The sequence below is a fragment of the Chiloscyllium plagiosum genome, unplaced genomic scaffold (genome assembly GCF_037043375.1).
Source record: "Chiloscyllium plagiosum isolate Xiang-an unplaced genomic scaffold, Cpla_swu_hap1 HiC_scaffold_29, whole genome shotgun sequence".
In the NCBI taxonomy this organism is placed as follows: domain Eukaryota; kingdom Metazoa; phylum Chordata; class Chondrichthyes; order Orectolobiformes; family Hemiscylliidae; genus Chiloscyllium; species Chiloscyllium plagiosum.
The window spans coordinates 88,628,153-88,652,239 of record NW_028270167.1 but is presented as its reverse complement, the minus strand read 5'-3'; the positions used below and the strand labels follow the sequence as shown (position 1 = coordinate 88,652,239).

At 44.4% G+C, this 24,087-nt stretch overlaps 1 protein-coding gene across 1 annotated transcript; it reads right to left on the bottom strand.

Moving 5' to 3' along the window:
• Nucleotides 1-11,407: 11,407 nt before the first annotated feature.
• Nucleotides 11,408-13,201, bottom strand: LOC148142425 (uncharacterized). Its single transcript, XM_087976620.1, has 2 exons — nucleotides 13,062-13,201; nucleotides 11,408-12,065 (listed from the first exon to the last, which is right to left on the bottom strand). Exons 1-2 carry the CDS (start codon nucleotides 13,157-13,159, stop codon nucleotides 11,408-11,410), a joined length of 756 nt encoding a protein of 251 aa, XP_087832746.1. The 5' UTR covers nucleotides 13,160-13,201.
• Between the last annotated feature and the right edge of the window lie 10,886 nt (nucleotides 13,202-24,087).

Below are 24,087 nucleotides of genomic sequence, written 5' to 3'. Positions count from 1 at the left end.
CTGTTGCCTGAGCTGCTGTGCTTTTCCAGCGCCATATATTTCGACTCTGACTCTCCAGCATTTGTAGTCCTCACTTTCACCCACTGCCGTAAGTGTTTTGCGAAGATCAGGATACGTATCCCAGCTCAAAGGAAGACTCAGTGAGAAAGAGATAGGGATCATTGGGACAGCATATTCATAGTTTATTCAAACTCCATCTTACAGCTCGACATTTATCCTTTATTTCCTGAGCTGTATCATTTCGGGTTGAATCAAGGGTACCGTTTCCAGATCTGTAAGGGTGAGTGACGAGGGGCTGCTGAGTGGAGATTGCTCTTTGATCCAGGATTAGGAGCTCCTGGAGGACAAGCTGAGCTGCTGCATTGCCATCATGGTTGGAATCATGCCACTTTACGGGGGATTGGAGATAATTCAGTCCATCTCACAATCAGAGAATGATTCATACAGTAGAGGGGGCATTCCACCTTATCGTGACTGGGCTGGGCTTTGGAGGAGTTTTCCAGTTCTCCTCATTTCATGGTTTTGTTCCTAAATCCAATTGTTTTCAGGAAGTTGCTATTGGACCTGTTTCCAATTCACTCTCTTGCAGTGATTGATGGGTGACAAGAGCTCGCTGTGTAAAATATTGCTCTTCTTTAGGAGTTTGAATTCTGCCAGTAAATCTTTCTCTATTCTAAACAGAGCACCCTGACATTCCCTGAATTACCAAATTCCTGAAACCGTTCTCATCAATATGTTCTCTAACCTCCTCATGGATCGTGATGTATTTCCTCATAACCGGGAAGGAATTAAAATTCCCCAGAATGGGCTGTAATCAGTATTTTATGCAATTATACAGCTAATTGTATGTATTTGACCTGTCCTACCTCTTTCATGTTTTGTTCGAACAAGTGAAGGAATTGAGTTTTGCTGAATTGGCCTTTGCAAAGGGTGTATTTCTGGAATGCTGTTACACTGGAACAGTTCTGAATAGCAGTTAAATCACACGTAATTTTGCGAATTCCCCTTTGTTTGCATTTGAAATGCAGTGTAAGGAAAGGCTTACAGCTCAGTAGTTTAACCAATCAAATCACATCTGGGACGCAGTACGTGACACTTGCTTTGCAATAAAATAAAAAGTAGAGTCCAGACTGACTCCTTGAAATGTTTTGAGGGGGATTCATCTGGTTCATAACAAACGTTTTCAACTCGGCCTAACATTGTCTGAGAGGTGTACTCATCCTGTCAAATCTCCCTTCTGCTGCATTCACTTTGTTGTTGTGTCATTTACTTTCAGTTCAATTATCAAACTCGAGAGTGGAGTGCTGGAAAAGTACAGCAGGTCAGGCAGCATCCGAGTCGACGTTTCAGGCCTAAGACCTTCATGAGGTCTGAAACATCGATTTTCCTGCTCCTCGGATGCTGCCTGATCTGCTGTACTTTTCCAACACCACACTCTCGACTCTGAGCTCCAACATCTGCAGTCCTTACCTTCTACTACTCAGTCATCAATCAGCCTGATTAAAAAAACATACAATAGGTCGAGAACTCTGAGACACTTTAACCTCTCACCTCGGGTTCAATTATCAACACTCAGTTCCCTGGAGTTCGAAACTAGATTCGGCTCCTGTTCAGCGTGGCACAGTGTCTCAGTGGTCAGCACCTGCTGCCTCACAGTGTGAGGGACGCGGGTTCGATTCCAGCCTCAGGTGACTGTGTGGAGTTCGCACGTTCTCCCCGTGTTTGTGTGGGTTTCCTCTGGGTCCTCCGCTTTCCTCCCACAATCCAAAGATGTGCAGCTTAGGTGAAGCGGCCATGCTAAATTGCCCATCGTGTCCAGAGATGTGCAGGCGATTTGGATTAACCACGGGAAATCAGGATTACCGGGAAATGCTGGGGGGAATTGGTCTGGGTGGGATCTTTTTCGGAGGGTCAGTGTGAACTGGGATGGACCAAATGACGTGCTCCCCCACCATAGAGATTCTGTGAAAATAAGCATTGAAGAAATGGCTTAGAAAATGGTGGCCTAATCTGAGCTCGGTTTTTCTTGATCTGGCAAACAGACAATAATTTCTAAGTTGGATTGCTGGGACAGTGTCAGTTCACTGTTTGCTACACACACTGATATAACCTCACTGTCTCATCTTCGTACTTGTATCTGAAAGTGCTGCTAACTTCTGGGAGAAACATTTCAGGCCTGCGTGATTCCACCAGACCGCAGAAATGTTCAAAATCTAACAGGCGTTCGACAAATTAAAAGGAAGGTGAGTGGATGAAGGAGGGTGGAGTAGAAAATGGGACCATAAAACAACACTGGGGGAAACATTAATGCAGCACAGCTCACAATTCCTCTCCATTCAAATAAACAGGTTCTCAATAAATCCCTTTTCGAGCAATGATAACGAAAAATTTGTAAATATGAGGAGCATGCAATTTGTAAATGCTCTCAACGGGCTGTGTCACAGGGTATTCATATCAGACAGGGAAAGGTTATTCTAAAAGTCACGGTTATCATTTGAATGTGATGAATTGAACGAAAACCACCCATGGTGCAGCTCCAAAGATTGGAGAAGTTAAACTTCTGGGCACTGCCTATGTCCAGTCAATAACTGAGTAGGTCAGACATTGCTCTGGAAATCCCAAGGGATTTCTCTGGAAAGCTGTGACTCCGGCTCACCTTTCCATCCTCCAAGCCTCAGATGCAATGTGGCAGACTCTCGATTGGAGAATGTTGGATATTTCACAAACGGTTTTGTCGATGTGCAGGAACTGAGATGTAGACCTCGGTGTCTTTCCTGGTGAAGCAGCTGAGCTTGAATCTGCTAAAGCGACTGTTTAAAGAGACAGAATGGAAAACAATTATTCCCCAGCCCTCTGTGATCCTGCAGCTGGTTATCCCACCACACACTGTGAGGAAGTGCATTCCACACCAGCTCCTGCCTTGTAATATCATTCTGTCTATGCACGGGGAGAGACAAGAGGGAGTTTCTGGAAAATACCTCCTTTATGTAAACCAGCAGTGTAGGTGCAACAAAGGTAAAGTGCCTAAGATAATACAGACTGGGAGATTGTTCAGGAGCATGAAGAGAAGTCAAGATAATACACACTTATTAAAAATAAAAGATAAATAATTAAACTCCCACCTCGAAAATGAGCAGAACTGATCATTCTGCTTTTCTACTGAACCGCTTACTTCCCTGAATCTCAGCCTGCGTGCTGTACGTGAGCTGCTGAGAGTCTCTCCTCTGAGGGAGAAAGGTCACACTCTCTGGAAACATACGGCCCGAATCTTCCTGTGTTTCCTCATACCAAAGGCTGCGCAAAACAACCCATCTGTCCTTCTCTGGGTTGGAAGTTTCCAGAAAAACCCTCTCTTCTTGCTGTAGGAGACCGAGATTGAGAACAAGTCACATGGTTTCCCTCCAGGCAAGACTCCAGCCCTGTCGTGGTCCCTAGTTATTCACATTCTCCTTTAAGGCAATGTCCATCCCAACACAGGTCAGATTTTTATCATCTATAATTTTAAAAAAAGATCATTTTGGACACTTCAGTGCAGCATTAACTTCACCTTCCCGATGGCCCCTAAGCCACTTAGCTGGGAATACCTTCAGTGACCCATTCTTCCCTGCTCTCTTGGGAAGAGAATTCCACAGCCCCACAACCCTGCATGGGAAGGTTTTGAGGTAGTATGGGCTGAGGTTGGAACAGGAAAGGAGAGGTCACCCTGTTGGGAGTTTTCTATAGCCTTTCAAATAGTTCCAGAAATGTAGAGGAAAAGACAGCAAAGATGATTCTAGATACGAGCAAGAGTAATAGGGTAGTTTTTATGGGTGACTTTAACTTTCCAAATATTGACTGGAAATACAATAGTTCGAGTACTTTCGATGGGTCAGTTTTTGTCCAATGCATGCAGGATAGTTTCCTGATACAGTATATAGAAAATCCAACAAGGGGCAAAGCCATATTGGCTTTGGTACTAGGTAATTAACCAGACCAGGTGTTAGATTTGGCGGTAGGTGAGCACTTTGCTGATAGTGACCACAATTTGGCTATGTTTGGTTTAGCAATAGAAAGGGATAGGTATATAACACAGGGCAAGAGAAATTGCTGGGTAAAAGGCAATGATGATGTAATTCGGCAACAGTTAGGATGCATCGGATGGGAAAGGAAACTGTAGAGGATAGTCACAATTGAAATGTGTAGCTTATTCAAAGAACAGCTATTGCGTGCCCTTGATAAGTATGCACCTGTAAGACAGGGAGGACGTAGTTGAGTGAGGGATCCGTGGATTAAAAGAGAAGTTGAATTTCTTTTCAAAAGGAAGGAGAAGGCTTATGTTAGGATGAGACGTGATGGCTCAGTTGGGGCACTTCAGAGTGAGACGTTAGCCAGGCATGAACTGAAGAAAGAGCTAAGAAGAGCCAGGAAGGAACAAGAGAAGTCGTTGGCAGCTAGGATCAAAGAAAACCTTAAGGCTTTTTATAGGTATATCAGGAATGAAAGAATGACGAGAGAAAGATTCGGGGCATACTAGTGGGAGGTTGTGCGTGAAGTCCGAGGAGATAAGGGAAGCGCTAAATGAATATTTTTTGTCAGTAATCACACTGGACAAAGACAATGGTGTCGAGGAGACTACTGCGGCTAGACCAGACAGGATTGAGGTTCACAAGGGGGAATGAGTTTGCAATTCTGGAGTGTGTGAAAATGGATAAGTCTGGGCCGGCTGTGATTTATCCGAGGATTCTCTGGGAAGCCTGGGAGGAGACTGCCGATTCCATGGCTTTGATCTTTATGTCGTCATCGTCTACAGGAATAGTGCCAGAAGACTGCAGAATGGCAAATGTTGCTCCCTTGTTCAAGATGGGGAGTTGAGACAACCCTGGTAATTGAAGACCATTGAGCCTTATGTCGTTTGTGGGTAAAATGTTGGAGAAGAGATAGGATTTATAATAATTGACAGAGAAATACATTGTTTAGGGATATTCAACACAATATTGTGAAGGGTAGGTCATGCCTCACAAATCTTATTGAGTTCTTTGAGTTGGTGACCAGACAGGTGGATGAGGGCAAAGCGGTTAATGTGGTGAACATGGATTTCAGTAAGGCGTTTGATAAGATTCCCTACGGTAGGCTATTGCACAAAAGACGGAGGCATGGGATTGAGGGTGGTTTAATGGATAGGATCAGAAATTGGCGAGCTGAAAGAAGATGGTGGTTGAGGGGAAATCGTCATCCTGGAGTTGAGTTACTAGTGGGGTTCTGCAAGGATCTGATTTGGGGCCACTGTTGTTTGTCATTTTTATAAATTCCCTTGATGAGCGCGTAGGTTGGGTTGGTAAATTTGCCGGTGAGACTAAGGTTATTATTGGAGCTGTGGACACTCCTGAAGGAACTTGCTGGTTACAGAGAGACATAGATAAGGTACAGAACTGGGCTGAGAGATGGGAAATGGGGTTTAATGTGGAAAAGTGTGAAGTGATTCACTTTGGAAGGAGTAACAGAAATAAAGGGTACTAGGCTGATGGTGAGATTCTAGGTTGCGTAGAAGAACAGAAAGGCTCGGTCTCCATGAACATAGACCCCTGAAAGTTGCCACACTGATTGATAGGGTTGTTAAGATGACAAACGGTGTGTTCGCTTTTGTTGGTAGAGGGATCGAGTTTCAGAGCCGCAAGGTCATGCTGCAGCTGGACGAAACTCTGGTGCGGCCGCATTTGGGAGTATTGTGGACAGATCTGATCACTGCATTATCGGAAGGATGTTGAAGCTTTGGAAAGTATGCAGAGATTTACTGTGATGTTGCCAGGTATGGAGGGCAGACCTTATGAGGAAAGTCTGATGAAATTGAGGTTTTTGTTGGAGAGAAGAATATTGAGAGGGGGGTGACTTAATTGAGGCATATACGATAATCAGAAGGTTAGATGGGATGGACAGGGAGAGCCTTTCTCCTCAGAATGTGATGGCCAGCACGAGTGGATGCAGCTCTAAACTGAGGGATGATAGATGTAGGACAGATGCCAGAGGTAGTTTCTTTGCTCAGGGAGTAGCATGGGTGCACTGCCTGCAACAGTAGTAGACTTGCCAATTTTAAGGGCATTTAACTGTCTTTGGATAAACATATGGATGAAAATACAATAGAGTAGGATAGATGGGCTCCGGACCATTTTCACAGGTCAGTGCAACATCGAGGGATATCAGGTCTGAACTGCGCTAGTATATTCCATGAAATTTCACTCTTCCCAGTCTTTGATGGGAGACTCCTTACTCTGAAGGTGTGCCCCCTTATTCTTGTTTCTCCCATTGGGGAAACAGCCTCTCAGCATCACCCCTTTCTCATCCTCACAGAATCCTAGGATGTGCAGTCAGGGCACCTGCTATTCTGCAACTCTCCAGTGAAAACACAGAATGTGCTGGACTCATCCCCACAAGAGAACCCTCAACAGTCTGATACTGAGCGTGACCTCATTGACACACCTCCCAGAAAGTATGATATCACTGTAAGCAGTCTCACAGTGAGTCTGGCCTCAACTACACATTCTCTGTAACTGTACGGTTAATGTAAACAGTCTGTCAGTGACCTTGGCCTTATCGACACACCCGCCAGTTAATATACCGCGATTGTAAACAGTCTCACAGTGACTCTGACCTGATCTACAGACCATCCAGCAACGACGTGATGACAGCAAACAATCTCACACTGACTCTGCTCCCAACTCCCAGTCACCATGCAGTCACAGCAAACAGTCTCATAGACAGCCTGTCCGTATCTGCACACCCACCAGTGACCATATTGTCACTGCAAACAGTCTCATTCAGAGCCTGTCATAAGTCATAGAGATGTAGAGCATGGAAAAAGACCCTTTGATCCAACCCGTACATGCCGACCAGATATTCCAACCCAATCTAGTCCCACCTGCCAGCACCCGGCCCACAGGCCTTCAAACCATTCCTATTCATATCACCATCCAAATGCCTCTTAAATGTTGTAATTGTATCAGCCTTTACCACTTTCCCTGGAAGCTCATTCCAGACACGTACCACCTTCTGTGTGAAAAGGTTGCCACTTAGGTCTCTTTTATATCTTTCCCCTCTCACCCTAAACCTCTGCCCTCTCGTTCTGGACTCCCCAACCCCAGGGAAAAATACTTTGCCTATTTAACCTATCCATGCCCCTTATAATTTTGTAAACCTCTATAAGGTCATCCCTCACCCTCCGACGCTCCAAGGAAAACAGCCCCAGCCTATTCAGCCTCTCCGTATAGCTCAAATCCTCCAACCCTGGCAACATCCTTGTAAATCTTTTTTGACCCTTTCAAGTTACACAACATCTACCCGATAGGAAGGAGACCAGAATTGCACGCAATATTCCAACAGTGGCCCAACCAATGTCCTGTACAGCCGCAACATGACCTCCCAAGCCCTGTACTCAACACTCTGATCAATAAGGGAAGGCATACCAAAAGCCTTCTTCAAATGACAAAAAGTAGAGGACCCAGCACTGATCCTTGTGGCACTCCACTGTTCGCAGGGCTCCAGTCTGAAAAAAAACCCTCCACCACCACCCTCTGTCTTCTACTTTTGAGCCAGTTCTGTATCAAAAAGGCTCGATCTCCCTGTATTCTATGAGATCTAACTTTGCTCATCAATCTCCCATGGGGAACCTTGTCGAGCGCCTAACTGAAGTCCACATAGATCACATCTATCGCTCTGCCCTTATCAATCCTCTTTGTCACTTCCTCAAAAAACTCAATCAAACTTGTGAGGCATGATTTCCCACACACAAGGCCATGTTGACTATCTCTAAGCAGTCCTTGCCTTTCCAAATATATGTACATCTTGTCCCTCAGGATTCTCTCCAACATCTTGCCCAACACCAACGTCTGGCTTACTGGTCTGTAGTTCCCTGGCTTGTCCTTACCACTCTTCTTAAACAGTGGCATCATGTTAGCCAACCTCCAGTCTTCCGGCACCTAACCTGTGGCTATTGATGATACAGATATCTCAGCAAGAGGCCAGTAATCACTTCCCTTGCTTCCCACCGAGTTCTAAGGTACACCTGATCAGGTCCTGGAGATTTATCCACGTTTACCCATTTAAAGACAACCAGCACTTCCTCATGTTTAATGTGGACATTTTCCCAATGCCACCATTTATTTCCCTACAGTCTCCATCTTCCATATCCTTTTCCACAATAAATACTGAGGCAAAATATTCATTTAGTATCTCCTCCATTTTCTGTGGCTCCACACAAAGGCCGCTTTGCTGATCTTTGAGGAGCCCTATTCTCTCTGTGGTTATCCTTTTGTCCTCAACTACATACCTCCCAGTAACCATAGAGTCACTGCAATAAGCCTCATAGAGAGCCTGTCGTCATCTACACACCTCCCAGTCACCATACAGTCATTGCAAACTGGCCTCATGTACAAAAACCCCAATAAATATGAGCACACTGTTCCCACAGTGAGGTGTAGAGTTGAAGGGTCGGCGGACGTGAAATGTTAACTCAGATTTTTCTTCACAGGCGCTTCCAGACATGCTGAGGTTTTCCGGCAATTTTTGCTTTTGTCTCACACTGAGGCTCGCGTGATCTCCACAACTCCCAGTAACTATTCACTGAGTGTAACGAGTCTCACAGTAATTCTGCGCTGACCTGCACAGCTCCCATAACTAAACACTGACTGGAAAGAGTCTGGCCTGATGTGCACAGCTCCCAGCAACTGTACAATGATTGTAAAGAGTCTCACAGTGAATCTGGCCTGATCTACACACGTCCCAGTGTCTATACGCTGACGTTAAAGAATCTCACGGTGATTCTGACCTGAACTGCACACCTCCCAGTATCTGCACAGTGTCTGGAAACAGTCTCACACTGAGTGTGACCTCATTTACGCACCTTTGTGTCACTATACAGTGCCTGCAGACAGTCTCACACTGAGTGTGGCCTCATTTACACAGTCAGAATAATATCAGTGTGAAACAGTCTCTCAGTGAAATTAGCCTGATTAATGCACCACCCAGTTACAATATGGTGACTGTAAACCGTCTCATTGAGAGTCTAGCCTCATCTGCACACCACCCAGTTACTACATGGCGATTGTGAACAGTCTAACACTGAGCATGGCTTTTCTTAAAATTTCAAAATTATATTTTAATTCATCAGAAATATGTTTCTGTATACATATAGTCACAAATGCAGTTTGGCCCTTTACAGTTGCATGTCATGTGACAATAAAGGATATTACAATAAAGAATATTCTGTTCAAGTAAACAAACAAAACATTGGAAATGACTTGAACCAAAAACGCTCTCTTACACGCACAAAATTATACCTACGGGAATCACTGGGAGGGTCTGATAACTGAGCGAACCCCCATTTCCCTTCAGCAGGAAGACCTGAGATAGTGGTCTTCCCCACTGCATCGTGGCAGCAGCTGCCCCAAGTTCTAGTCCATCCCTCAGCACGTAGTCCTGGACCTTGAAATGTGTCAGTCTGCAACACTCAATCAGGGTCAACTCCACGCTCTGGAAGAACAACAAGTTCTTCAGGCAGACCAAAGAGCATCGTTCACTGAGGTGACGGTCCTCTAGGCTTAGTTGATGTTTGGCCCAGTAACTATATCTTGACTGGCAACAATGTTCACAGCGACCCTGTATTGTTCACCCTCCGACCAGTGTCTGTTGCCTGTTTCACAGTCAGCCTAGCCTGATCCTGACTTCCTGTGAGTCAATCCTTTGTGTCCTTTTCTATTTAGCCCCTGCCTTTGGCAAAGGAGCAGAATGTCATTCTCCTCACTGCCTTGGTGCTACAATGTCCACCAACTGTCTCTCCCTTTCCCTTCTGAATAGTTCCTGTGAACCCCAACCCTCTCCATGACCCCATCTTCCAACTGCAATGTTGGACAATCCCCACCATGGGCACTGCCATTACTTCTCCAGCTCGTTCATATTTCTTCACAAAACAGAAATCATACATCTGCAAGCAGATTGCTGTCCAATGGTGGAATTAACTTTATTTTATATGCATAAATCCAAAGCAGAAATATCACGTGTAGTTATGCATGCGACTCATTTCACTGAATACAGCTATGCAAAGAAATGATATTTCTGCTGTTCAAACCATTCCAACAGAATAATAACTGCAGATCGATTAAGGGGAAACTGAAGACATGCTGCACCCAAACTCTTAAACGATTTGGTTAAATGGAATGCTTCATTCAGGTGATTAAATCTGCTTTACTCATTCTTTACTGGTCTCCTTCCCATTCGATTTTTTTCCACTCTCTGAGTCACCCCAAATGTGTGTAGCTCCCTTTCCCTCCACAGCATGGCCTTATCCCTTCCTTTACCGCGGTTATGTAACTGTTTCTCTTTAGTGTGTGCTTTATTTCCAGGGGACATACTGCAGCCGTTGAGACCAGGACAGCCAGCTGGATCTCATAGAATATGAGTTCGCTGATTGGGGCTGTTTATCTGGCTGACAGATAAGAAGGGTCAGTGTCAGAGATGTGGTCTCTGAATGAGACAGTGATAAAGGGAAGGGCTCCTAATGTGTAAATAAAGGGGGACTTGAAGAAGGACACCAGCTTCAGTGCAAGTATTTCACATCCAACTCCACCACTGGGTTTGAATGTTACTTCATAACCTTCGTATTAGAGTCACAGTTCGAGAGTTATAGAGATATACGGCATTGAAACAGCCGAGCAGATATCCTAAAAAAATCTAGCACCATTTCCAGCATTTGGCCAATATTCGTTAAAACCATTCATATCCATGTACCCATTCAAATGTATTTTAATGGATGGATGGATGGGGACCAGATGAATTTCCGTTAGGATTTCGACAGGGCTCCTCATGGTAGGCTGGCTCGCTAGGTTAGATCACATGGAGTACAGTCTATTCAGCCTCTCCCTATCGATCAAACCTCGTAACCCTGGCAACACCCTGGGAAATGGATTCTGATCCCTTTCAAGTATTGTTGTCAAGCATCTCTGTCTGCAGTGATCAGCAGGGTTTCAATAAGGCGAAAATGAGGACTGCAGATGCTGGAGATTCGAATCAAGATTAGAGCAGGTCAGGCAGCATCCAAGGTGAAGGAAAATGGACGTTTCGGGCAGGAGCCCTTCATCAGGAATAAGACTGCTTAGAATAAGACTGACACTGAAAACCTGGGGCCAGAGTTTGCAGATGTGTTGATGGACAGGAAAAAGACATTGTGAATGCAATTGATTTTGACTGTGAGGGTTTCTTGAATTTATTGAGTGGATATTTGACTTTTTATCTCTGATCACATCTGGTCTGATTCATTGAATGACAAGCAGAAAGGATTTCAGTGTAAGTTAGTAAATTCAGATTATTATACTGATTTGAAATGTGATAGATGCATTTGAACAGGCATGGCACCCCTTTACAGAAATTCCCAGATCCCTTATTATGTTAAATCAATTCTTGGAGCCTGTTCAATGCAGTATTCTGGTGCGGAGCATTCTCTACATATGAATAGGCCTTTTCCATTGCACCTTCTGACATGAAACGCGGTATTCTCCACTGCAGCCAGCTTTTCCCGGATTCCCTGGTGTCGGCTCTGATTTGCATCATGTGCAAATATTTTGCTGAAGACAAAATACTTGTGAATGACTGGTTCAGTCCATATGTCCCGAAATGGGGAACTTTGCAAGGCAGGGATGATTTCACAATTCCCCCTGTTACTGAAACAGTGATCGAGACATGGGCTGTAGGTGGTGTAGAGAATGATACAGCCCACTGGCTGGTTATTGTGCTGGGTTCTGTTATTCAGCAGAGTTTGTAAAAGCTGAGCCGCTGTGCGGTTCCCGTTGATCTGTGTGGGGTTCAGCAATTTACTTTCTGGGCAACGACTGCCGCTGTTCGGAAAGACAGCGAGGTAATTTCCACCTGGGTAGTTCAAGAATACGTTCACATCGTAGGTAATGACAGGATGTATTGGTCTGCCGGGGTTCAAGTCTACATGTCTGTTGGTCTTTCTGTTTTGGGAAGCAGTTAAAGCCAACTGGAAGGCAAAGTATTTTCTCCTATAATAGGTCACCTGGTGCCCAGCTTCTGTGCAGAAACTGAAAGAGGTAAAGTCAGGATATCAATCAAGGAACAGTCTTTGGGTAAAACATTCTGTTTGCAGTGTCAGTGCGACCAGTTTGAGATGTGTTACTTGGAACAATGCTCATCATATTAAAGAAAACGTGAAACCCTGCAATTCACATTTCAAGTTCTTGCATGGGAAGGTCAATGTTGATTTACTTTATATCCCTGTCCCACTGTTGAGGTAAATTCTGGGATTAAAGAGAGAATCAGGGTAATTGACAGCGAGCAGAACAATGTTACTTATTTTTGTACAAATCCTCCTGCAATGAATCAGAGGATGCCACAAGCCTTCTTGATAATTCGCTCTAAATTCATTTTAAGTTACTTTGACTGATGCACTACTTGATGCCGCATGATACACGGGATGGTTAGAAATAAATAGAGACGGGGAGAGAGAAAGAGAGAGAGAGAGAATGAGAGCTATAGGTGCAATCAGTGGGAGCTGGAGGTAGGGAGAATCCTGGGAGAATTGTTAACCGGAAAAATGTTTGGGGCATACAGACACAAACAGAATAAAAGACTTGCAGACTGACAGGAAATGGGAACAATAGCAAAGGAGGCAGAGGGCGACAAAGGGAAACTGAGAGGTGAGTGAGATGATTCAGTAAACATTAAAATGTTGCCTGTGCGGGGGGTTTGGACTTTCGCTTCAAAGCTCACTCCGATGTATTTCACTCTGTCCTTTATTTCGGGGTCAGCGGGTGCTATCGATTTCACAGTTAGAGATATGACCCCGGGAAATCTCGTAATAGTTTCCCTGGAGGTTCCTTCCTCTGGGAGTACTGAGAGTCCTAGTTAATGGGTTCAGACTTATTTCCCACAGCTCCAGAGCACTGCCTATACCTGCCGTGCCCTCACCATTTCTTACCAGCCTTCTCCAGGCAACCAGGCTCTGACTTGACCTCAGATTGAGCACAGCCCCCAGCTTACAGAGATGGTCAGGTAAGATCTGTTTCACTGACACTTACCGATTGACAATGCCAGTCAAGGCATGGTTATCCAGTACAGCCGCATCTGACACGGGGATTGTGAGCAGCACCAACAGGAACAGGCAGAGTGTCCACATTTTGAGATTTGTCAGCACCCTTTAACCGTACTGTAGGGAAAACACAGAATAATCTGAAAAGTATGAAAAAAAAACTTGATCAATTCTTTCTACATTGGCAAGAGCGTGAAAGATATGCAGGGACGCACATGTCGGCAAACAGAAAATGTCTGTCGATCGTCCTCGGTGGTGCTTGCCCAGTAATTAAGCAGAAGTTCTGATTATCTCCAATGGGTACGATTTGCAGGTGAAGATTGGAAGGCAAAATGTCCTCTCCCAGAATCAAACGCCCGGTGCTTACCTGCTCGGAGGAAACTGAAAGGGGTAAAGTCAGAGTGTGAGTTAAGGGGCGGACTTTGGGTGAAACATTTTCTGTGCAATGTCAGTGGGCCAAGTTTGAGACGAGTTACTTAGAACAATGCCCATTATATTGGACACATCGTAAAAGACAACAATTCACATTTCAACAGTTTGCATTGGAACGTCAATGTTGATTTACTTTATTTCCCTGTCCCAGTGTTGTAATAAACTCTGCGATTAGCGAGAGGTTTAAAGAGAGACGCAGGGTAATGTGAAGAGAGCAGAACATTGTTACTTATTTTTGTACAAATCCTCCTGCAATGAATCACAGAATGCCACTAGCCTTCTTGATAACTCACTGTAGCTTCATGTTAGTGTCCTTTGACTGATGCCCTCCTCGATGCCCCAATAGATAGAGACGGGGAGAGAGAAAGAGAGACAGAATGAGAACTTCAGGAACAGTCAGCTGGAAGGGGACGTCAGAGAGTCATAGAGTTGTACAGCACGGAAACTGAACATTCTGTCTAACTGGTACATGCTGACCAGATATCCCACCCAAACTAGTTCCACCTGCCAGCACCCAGCACATATCCCTCCAAACCCTTCCTATTCGTATATCTATCCAGACATATTTTAAATGTTGCAGTTGTACTAGCCTCCAGCACTTCCTTTGGTAGCTCATTCCATACTGGTACCATCCTCAGTGTGAATAAAGTTGCCCCTTAGCTCTCTTTAATATCTTCCCCTCTCACTCTAAACCCATGACCTCTAGATCTGGACTCTCCCACCACAGGGATATGAATTTGTCTACTTATCCTATCCATGTCCCTCATAATTTTGTGAACATCTAAAAGGTCACCCCTCAGCCTCAGAAACTCCAGAGAAAACAGCCCCAGACTGTTCAGCATCTTCCTATAGCTCAAATCCTCCAACCCTGGGAACAGTTTTGTAAATCTTTTCTGAATCCTTTCAAGTTTCACAACATTTTTCCGATAGGAAGGAGACCAGAATTGCATGCAATATTCCAAAAGTGGCCGAACCAATGTCCTCTACAGCCACGACATGACCTTCCATCTCTGTACTCAATACTCTGACCAATAAAGGAAAGCATACCAAACACCTTCTTCACTATCCTATCTACCTGCAATTCCATTTCCAAGGAGCAATGAACCTGCACTCCAAGATCTCTTTGTTCAGCAATAGCGCTCGAACCGTACCATTAGGTGTATAAGTCCTGCTAAGACTTGCTTTCCCAAAATGTAGCACCACGCATTTATCTGAATTGATCTCCATCTGCCACTTCTCAGCCAATTGGCCCATCTGATGAAGATCCTGTTGTAATCTGAGGTAACCGTCTTTGCTGTCCACTACACTTCCAATTTTGGTGTCATCTGCAAACTTACTGTCGATACCTCTTACACTCACATCCAAATCATTTATATAAATTACAAAAAGTAGTGGACACAGCGCCGATCCTTGTGGCACTCCACTGGTCAAAGGACACAATCTGAAAAACAACCCTCCACCACCATCCTCTGGCTTCTACCTTTGAGCCAGTTATGTGTCCAAATGGCTAGTTCTCAGTGTATTTCATCAGATCTAATCTAGCCAACTAGTCTCCCGTGGGGAACCTTGTCGAACGCCTTACTGAAGTCCATATACAGTTAGTACGTTTGCAGAAGACACGAAAATTTGAGGTGAAGTGGAATGCGATGAGGGTTACCTCAGATTACAACAGGATCTTGACCAGATAGGCCAATGGGCTGAGAAGTGGCAGATGGAGTTTAATTCAGATAAATGCGAGATGCTGCATTTTGCGAAAGCAAATCTTAGCAGGACTTACACACTTAATAGTAATATCCTAGGGAGTGTTGCTGAAAAAAGAGACCTTGGAGTGCAGATTCATATCTGCTTGAAAGTGGAATCGCAGGTAGACAGGATAGTGAAGAAGGCATTTGGTATGCTTTTTTTATTGGTCAACGTATTGAGTCCAGGATTTGCGATATCATGTTGCGGCTGTACAGGACATTGGTTGGGCCACTGTTGGAATATTGCGTGCAATTCTGGTCTTCTTCCTATCGGGAAGAAGCTATGAAACTTGAAAGGATTCACAAAAGATTTACAAGGATGTTGCCAGGGTTTAAGGAATTGAGCTACAGAGAGAGTCTGAACAGGGTGGGTCTAATTTCCCTGGAGCGTCGGAGGCTGAGGGGTGATCGTATTGAGGTGTACAAATTTATGACGTGCATGGATAGGGTATATAGGCAAAGTCTTTTTCCTGGGTTCAGTGAGTCCAGAACTAGAGGCCATAGTTTTCAGGTGAGAGAGGAAAGATATTAAAGAGTCCTAAGGGGCAACTTGTTCACACAGAGTGTGGTACGTGTCTGGAATGAGCTGACAGAGGAAGTGGTGGAGCTGGTACAATTGCAACATTTAAGATGTGTTTGGATGGGCATATGAATAGAAAGGGTTTGGAGGGACAGGGGCCGGGTACGGGCAAGTGGGACTAGAATGGGTTGGGATATGTGGTCGGCATGGACAGGTTGGACAGAAGGGTCTGTTTCCATGCTGTACATCTCTATGACTCTATCTACCACTCTGCCCTCATAAATCCTTTTTGTGACTTCCTCAAAAAACTCAAGCAAATTTATGAGTAATTATTTCCCACGCACAAAGCCATGTTGACTCTCCCTAACCAGTCCTTGCCTTTCCAAATACATGCACATCCTGTCCCTCAGGATTCGCTCGAACAACTTGCCCACCACCTTCTTCAGGCTCACAGGTCTACAGTTCCTTGGCTTGTCCTTACCACCTTTCTTAAACAGTGGCACCACGTTAGCCAACCTCCAGTCTTCCGACAGCTCACCTGTGACTATCGATGATACAAATATCTCAGCAATCACTTCCCTAGCTTCCCACAAAAGTTTTGGGTACACCTGATCAGGTCCTGGGGATTTATTCACTTTTATATGTTTCAAGACATCCAGCACTTCCTCCTCTGTAATATGGACATTTTTCAAGATGTCATCATCTATTTCCCTACAGTCTATATCTTCCATATCCTTTTCCACAGTAAATACTGGTGCAAACTACTCGTTTAGTATCTCCCCCATTTTCTGCAGTTCCACACAAAGGCCACCTTGATGATCTTTGAGGGGCACTATTCTCTCCTTAGTTATCCTTTTGTCTTTAATGTATTTGTAAAACCCATTTGGATTCTCCTTAATTCTATTTGCAAAAGCTGCCTGATGTCCCCCTTTTGCCCTCCTGACTTCCCTCTGAAGTATACTCCAACTGTCTTTATACTCGATCGGTCCTGTCTATACCTGACATATGCTTCCTTCTTTTTCTTAACAAAACCCTCAAATTTCTTCAGTCATCCAGCATTCCCTACACGTACCAGCCTTTCCTTTCACCCTAACAGGAATATTCTGGAAGAATTATAAACCACAAAAAGTTTGGGGCATATGGACAAGGTGTAGAACAACTAAAAAGCAAGGGAACAGAAGAAAGAGACAACGAGAAGAAAATGACTTGCAGACCAACAAGAAATAGGAATAAGAGCGAAGGCGGCAGACGGAGCCAAAGGGAAACTGAGAGGTGAGTGAGATGATTCAGTAAACAGTAAAATATTGCCTGTGTTTGGGATTTGGGCATTTTCTCCAAACCTCACTCCGATTTATTTCACTCTCTCCTTTATTTCGGGGTCAGCTGATGCAATCGATTTGACTCTCAGTGATGTGACCCCGGGAAATCTGGCGATACTTTCCACACATTGTAATAAAGACCATGGGTATTTGATTGAGACTTATTTCTCACAGCTGCAGAGCAAACCCTACACCTGCTGTGCTCTCTCCATTTATTACCAGGCTGTTCCAAGCAACCAGGCTCCGATTTGACCTAATTTTGAGCCCAGGCCCCACCTGACAGAGCTGGTCAGTTAAGGTCTGTTTCACTGACACTCACCGGTGAATAATGCCAATCAAGGCACGGTTATCCAGTACAGCCGCATCTGACATGGGGATTGTGATCAGCACTAACAGAAACAGGCAGAGCGGCTGCATTTTGAGATTTGTTAGCAAAATTTAACTGTACTATAGCGTAAGCACTGAAAAAAACTGAAAAGTATGATAAAAAAGCAACTTGTTCAATAAATACTACATTGGCAAAAGAGTGACAGACATCTAGGGACACACACGTCGGCAAACAGAAAATGTCTCTCTACCGTCCTGGGGGGTACTTGCCTATTAATTAAGCAGACGTTCTGGTTATCTCCGAGGGGCACGATTTACAGGTGAAGATTGGAGATTCTGCTAGTAGTTATAGAGCCGAGCCAAACTTTCAGAATAGTTGCAGTGGGCCCACGGCTCTCTTGGGGGGTAGGTGGAGGAGATGTTTTGAAGAAAGTAAGGACTGCAGATGCTGGAGATCAGAGCTGAAAAATGTGTTGCTGGAAAAGCGCATCAGAGGAGGAGTCCAAGTTCAGACTCCAAGTACAACAGGACCTTGAAAATGTCCACAATGATGTGTGCTTTAATAGTAGCTATAAAGGATTTATATGTCCCACATGATATTACACAGGTTCCCAGTATTCCGCACTGATCATAAACTGACCCTGGTGTAGGTCCAGTTATTCACAACACAGTTCAACAATTTGGATGGATGTATCAAGCATAAAATATCCAGGTTTGATGACTAGAAGGCACGGTCTTTAGGTGAGAGGAGAGAGATTTAAAAGGGGTCTGAGGGCAACATTATCGCACGGAGGCTGGTTCATGTGTGGATTGAACTGCCAGAGGAAGAGGCAGATGCAGGTACATTTACGACATTTAAAAGACATTTGGATTGAAACATGACTCGGAAAGTTTCATAGGGATATGGGCCAAATGCAGTGAAATAGAACCAGTTTAGTTTGGGAAACTTGCTGGGTATGGACGGGTTGCACGGAGGGGTCTGTTTCCGTGCTGTATGAAGCAATAATTCTATGGATGTCCTTGTCCAGAGGTCACTGAAATCCAAAATGAAGGTGCTGCAGGATAGCAACATGTTCGAAAGACAAACGACATGTTGGCCTTCATTGTCCGAGGTTGGTGAGCCCACAACTGGTAGATTACGTAATTCTCGAATGAGCTAAGAGGTATAGGGAGTAAGTTTGCAGATGACACAAAAATTGGAGGTCTAGTGGATAGCGAAGAGGGTTACCTCAGATTGCAACAGGATCTTGATCAGATGGGCCAATGGGCTGAGAAGTGGTAGATGGAGTTTAATGTAATGAAATGTGAGGTGCTGCATTTTGGGAAAGTAAATTTGAGCAGGACTCAAATACTTCATGGTAAGGTCCTAGGGAGGGTCGCTGAACAAAGAGATCTTGGAATGCAGGTTCATAGCTCCTTGAAAGTGGAGTCGCAGGTAGATAGGACAGTGAAGAAGGCATTTGGTATACTTTTCTTTATTGGTCAGAGTGTTGAGTACAGGAGTTGGGAGGTTATGTTGCAGCTTACATGACATCGGTTAGGCCTCTGTTGGAATATTGCGTGCAGTTCTGGTCTCCTTCCTAACGGGAAGATGTTGTGAAACTTGAAAGGGTTTACAATATGTTGCCAGGGTTGAACGATTTAAGCTATTGGGAGAGGTTGAATAGGCTGAGGTTGTTTTCCCTAGAGAGTTGGAGGCTGAGGGGTGACCTTACAGAGATTTACAAAGTCATGAGGGGCATGGATAGGGTAAATAGACAAAGTCGAAAAGTGGGGAAGTCTAGAACATCCCCAGAGCATATGTTTCAGGTGAGCGGGTAAAAGAGACAAAAGCGGCAACTTTATCACGCAGAGGGTGGTACATGTGTGCAATGAGCTGTCAGAGGAAGTGGTGGAGACTAGTACAATTGCAACATTGAAACGGCATTTGGATGGGTATATATATAGGAAGGGTTTGGACGTATATGGGCAGGATACTGGCAGGTGGGACTAGATTGGGTTGGGATATCTGGTCGGTATGGACGAGTTTCCGAGCTGTACATCTTAACGACTCTGTGACATTTCTTGAAGAGATACAGAACCTCTCAAAGGTGCATGTTATCACACACGTCTCTCTCTCTCTATCGATCTATCTGGGCTCCATCTCCACCTATCCACGCAGATCCCCCCTTTCCCCCACACACACCCATCCCAGTCTTCAATATAAATACCACTTATCTCCTGATGAAGGGTCAACAGACTCGAAGTATTAACTCTGGTTTCTTCCCACAGTTGCTGCCAGTGATTCGCGGTTCACCGTATTCATTTCACAGACAGTTAGGGATGGATAATGGTGGTTAATTACCCAGAAAATTCATCAAAGTGCAAAAGTTGTGGTTTTCCCACTGCTTCCTCGGAGGCTCGAAAACGGCACTCCCCTCCAGAGAGAAAAAGAGAGACAGGCTGAAGGACAGTGAGTGAGAGAGGAAAACAGACAGACACATACAAAAGCAGTGAGCGAAAGAGACACAGAGAGAATGAGAGAGACAGTTTGTGAGAGCGACAGAGAGAGAGATGGAGAGAGACAGTGAGAGAGAGGGAGAGACAATCAGACATGCAGAGTGGAAAAGAGTGCGAAAGAAGGACAGAGGGAGAGAAGCAGTGATACAGAGACAGTTACAGAGAGAAAGAGACACAGAGAGTGTGATAAGCAGAGAGGGAAAGAGTTAGAAAGAGATGGCGAGACTGAGGCAGGCAGGGAGTGAGAGACAGACAGAGACAGAGAATGTGTGTGGGAGAGAGGGAGTTAGTGAGCGACTAAGGGGCAGTGGGAGAGAGACAGTGAGAGGGAGTGCTAGAAGAAGAGAGAGAGGCAGAAAAAAGAAGAAGCAAGAGACATAGATGGGGAAAGAACAAGAAAGGAAGACAGAGAGAGCGACAGCAAGAGATCAAAAATGTCTGGGTGCGGGAGAGAGAGAGAAGCAGTGTGAGAGAGAGGTAACGTGAAGGACAGAGAGACTGAGAGATAGAGCGAGTCAGAGACAGAGTAGAAAGAGAGAGATACAGAAGGAAGGAAAGATGGAGAGCCATGAGAGAGGCGGGTGAAGCAAGAAGGAGAAACAGAAAGAGAGACATGAGAGGGAGAAAGCAAGAAAGAGGAACAGAAATAGTCACCGAGAGAGCACGTATGTCAAAAGGAGATACTGTGAAGGAGAAAGCGAAGATAGTGTGAGAGAGGGGAAGTGACAGGGACAGTGAGAGACACAGAAAGAGAGAGTGGGAGACAGTAACAGAGAAAGAGTCACAGTGTGTGTGTGAGAGGCGGAGTGGGAGAGATTCAGTGAGGGAGAGAGAGACAGAGAAAATGAAGGACTGAGGGTCAGTTAGGCAGAGAGATGGAGAGTTACTATGACAGAAAGAGCGAGAGGGAGAGACAGTGACGGAGGGAAAGAGACAGAAAGCATGAAAGAGAGAGAGAATGAGAGTGACACAGGAAAAGAAGGAGAAAGAGGGACAGGGTGAGATGGATAGTGAGAAAGAGAGACAGGTTAAGAGAGAAACTGTTTAAAAGAGAAAGAGAGAGAGACAAGAGACAGAGATACTGTGAAGGACAGAGAGAGAGGAATTCAGAAACGGAGAGAGACACAGAGAGAGACACAACGAGACAGAGACATGAGAGATAGAGCGGGGGTAAAAACAATGACTGCAGATGCTGGAAACAAGATTCTGGATTAGCGGTGCTGGAAGAGCACAGCAGTTCAGGCAGCGGCCAAGGAGCTTCGAAATCGACGTTTTGGGCAAAAGCCCTTCATCAGGCCTTCATCCTGATGAAGGGCTTTTGCCCGAAATGTCGATTTCGAAGCTCCTCGGATCTGCCTGAACTGCTGTGCTCTTCCAGCACCATTAATCCAGATAGAGCGGGGGAACGGGCCAGAAAAAGGAACAGAGAGAGTCAGAGAGATTCATTGAGGGAGACAACAAAACAGTGAGAGTGAAAAGAAGATTGACAAGAAACAGTGAGAAAGAGAGAGACATAGAGAGAGAGAGAGACATTGGGAGAGGAAGAGAGAGAGAGACAGTGTCAGAGACAGAGAGACAGACAGAGTGCGAGAGAGAGAGAGAATCAGTGACAGAGAAAGAGACAGACGGAGAGAGACACTGAGACAGAAAGAGTGAGCGAGAGAGAGGGACAATGATAGCGAGAGGGAGGAAGAGTGGGAGACAGTCAGAGAGAGAAAGAGAGAGAGAGAGAGAAGGAGTAATCGAACCAAATGAAGAGAAACAGACAGAGAGAAGCATAAAAAAGAGTCACCAACCTGAACCATCTCTACTCTGAACCAGTTAATGACTCTGCCCGTGAGTCCTCAACTTATGTCACTGTCCCTGTTGGGCCTCTCCTTTTGATACAGTCAGGCATTTACATCTTACAAACCAATCATTGTGGCAAAACGAACCGCAACATGTCCATCCATCTCTTAGGTCAACAGGGATAGAATGCAAAGTGTAAAGACAATTTGATTCCATTTGCATGTTCCTTTACTTGAAATTAATTTAATGCCAATGCACCGGTGTCTTGTTCCAAACTCTGCTCACGGTGAGACATTTATTCAGCAACCATCAACTCAATGTGTGTGTTTAATTAAATAACTTGCACTTGTGTTTTTAACGAGCTAAATAGTTTTGCATGCAATACTTACTGTTACAAGCAGCACTTCATCTGAGGAAATACTTTTATGTTGATCTCTCCACTGACAGCATACCCTTCCCTCATAAGCTCCGCGATAATGAGCACTTTACTCAAAGACACAACTCAGCTGACATCTGGCAAGTGGACAACCTGACAGTGAAGCATTGCCTCCCCACTGCTGCTGAAAAAACTGACAGTCTGCATACTCTGTAGTCTTTAGATCAGACTGGTGCTGGAAAAGCACAGCAGGTCAGGCAGCAGTCAAGGAGATGAAAATCGACGTTTCGGACAAAAGCCCTTCATCATGAATAGAGGCAGGAAGCCTCCAAGGATGGAGCGATAAATGGAGGGGAGAGGCTGGGGAGAAGGCAGAAAAGAGTACAATAGGTGAATGGGGGTGGGGATGAAGGCGATAGGTCAGAAAGGTAGGTGTGGTAAGGTAGCAAATAGTGCAATAGGTGAATGGGGTGGGAATGGAGGCGATAGGTCAGAGGGGAGTGTGGAGTGGATAGGTGGGAAGGGAGATTGACAGGTAGGACAGGTCATGAGGACACTGCTGAGCTGGAATGTTGGAACTGGGGTAAGGTGGGGGAATCTGTAGTCTGCTTTGTTAGCAATTAAATCAAAGATTGTAACTGTTTCATAATTTGAAACAAATTTAAGTTCCAATCATGAGCAAAAGCTCAACTTAATTTAATAATGGAATCCAAGGGAAGGTAAAGATTGTTGTTAATTAATGAAAGTAGTAGATAAAACTGATGTTGAGTGGGATGGGTGTCTTGTGGTGCAGTGGGAATGAACAGGTTGGTTTATAAATGCTGGTGTTTAAACCCCAGACCTGGGGATTCAGAACACATTTTTAAATTCAGTACAGTAGGACGAAAAACATTCATTAAGAGAGAAAACAACATGAAATTAAACCAGTGATAGAGATGTAATTGTTTGAAAAAGCTTTCGACAGATAAAGCAAAAGCTGATCAGAAAAGACAAATATGTACCAGAGTGCCAGCGAAAGATCATGATCACTGCAACCAATATTCTGAGAATTCCGAATGTTGATCTTCAGATTCTAGGATTATATTAATTTCCCAGTACTACTTCTGTTCACTAATGACCAATTCATGGTTCTGCTCATTTTCACTAAGACATTACTTCTCTTATATTATTGAGAAGTGGAGTGATTGTTCCTCTCTGAAGACAGACCCAAAATATCATCCTTATTTCTCTGTTATTCATACCGTCACAATTCCAGGTTTCCTTGCCTCTGCCAGTTGTCGGTGCATATCTGTCTTTTATGATTACCTTTTAGTTTATCTTAAGAAAGCTGTTAAAACACTTGTTTTTGTCTCTCACGAGCTTATTTCCATGTTGTTTTTCTCTTCTTAATGCATTATTTTGATTAAACATGCTTTACTGAATTCGAAAGTGTTCCGAGTCCCCAGAAGCAGGGTTTAACGTCAGCTTTTTATATGGATTTTTAGAAAGACTAACCTTTTTTCTCATCAACCTCTTTGGAGATGTTAACACACACCTCTGGAGCATGGGTAGAGACACTGCCACTGCACCACAAGACGCCCCTCCCACACAACATCAGCTTTATACACGTCTTCCTTTCATTAACAACAATTTTTACCTTCCCCTGGATTCCATGATCAGATCGTGTTGAGCTATTGCTCATGACTGGAACTTAAAATTGTTACAAATGATGCAACAGTTAAAGTCTTTGATTTAAATGCAAGCCAATCAGACTTCAGAGTATACAGACTGTCACATTATCAGGAGCAGTGGGGAAGAAATGCTTCACTGTCAGGTTGTCCACTTGCAAGATGTCAGCTGGTTTTTGTCTTTGAGTAAAGTGCACCTTATTGCTGATATTGTGAGGGAAGGTAATGCTTCCAGTGGAGTGATCATGAAAGTATTTCCTCAGATGAAGTCCATGCTTCTGACAGCAGCATTGCTCACAAAACCCTATTTATGCCATTAAAAAAAAGAGTAGACTTTATTTAATG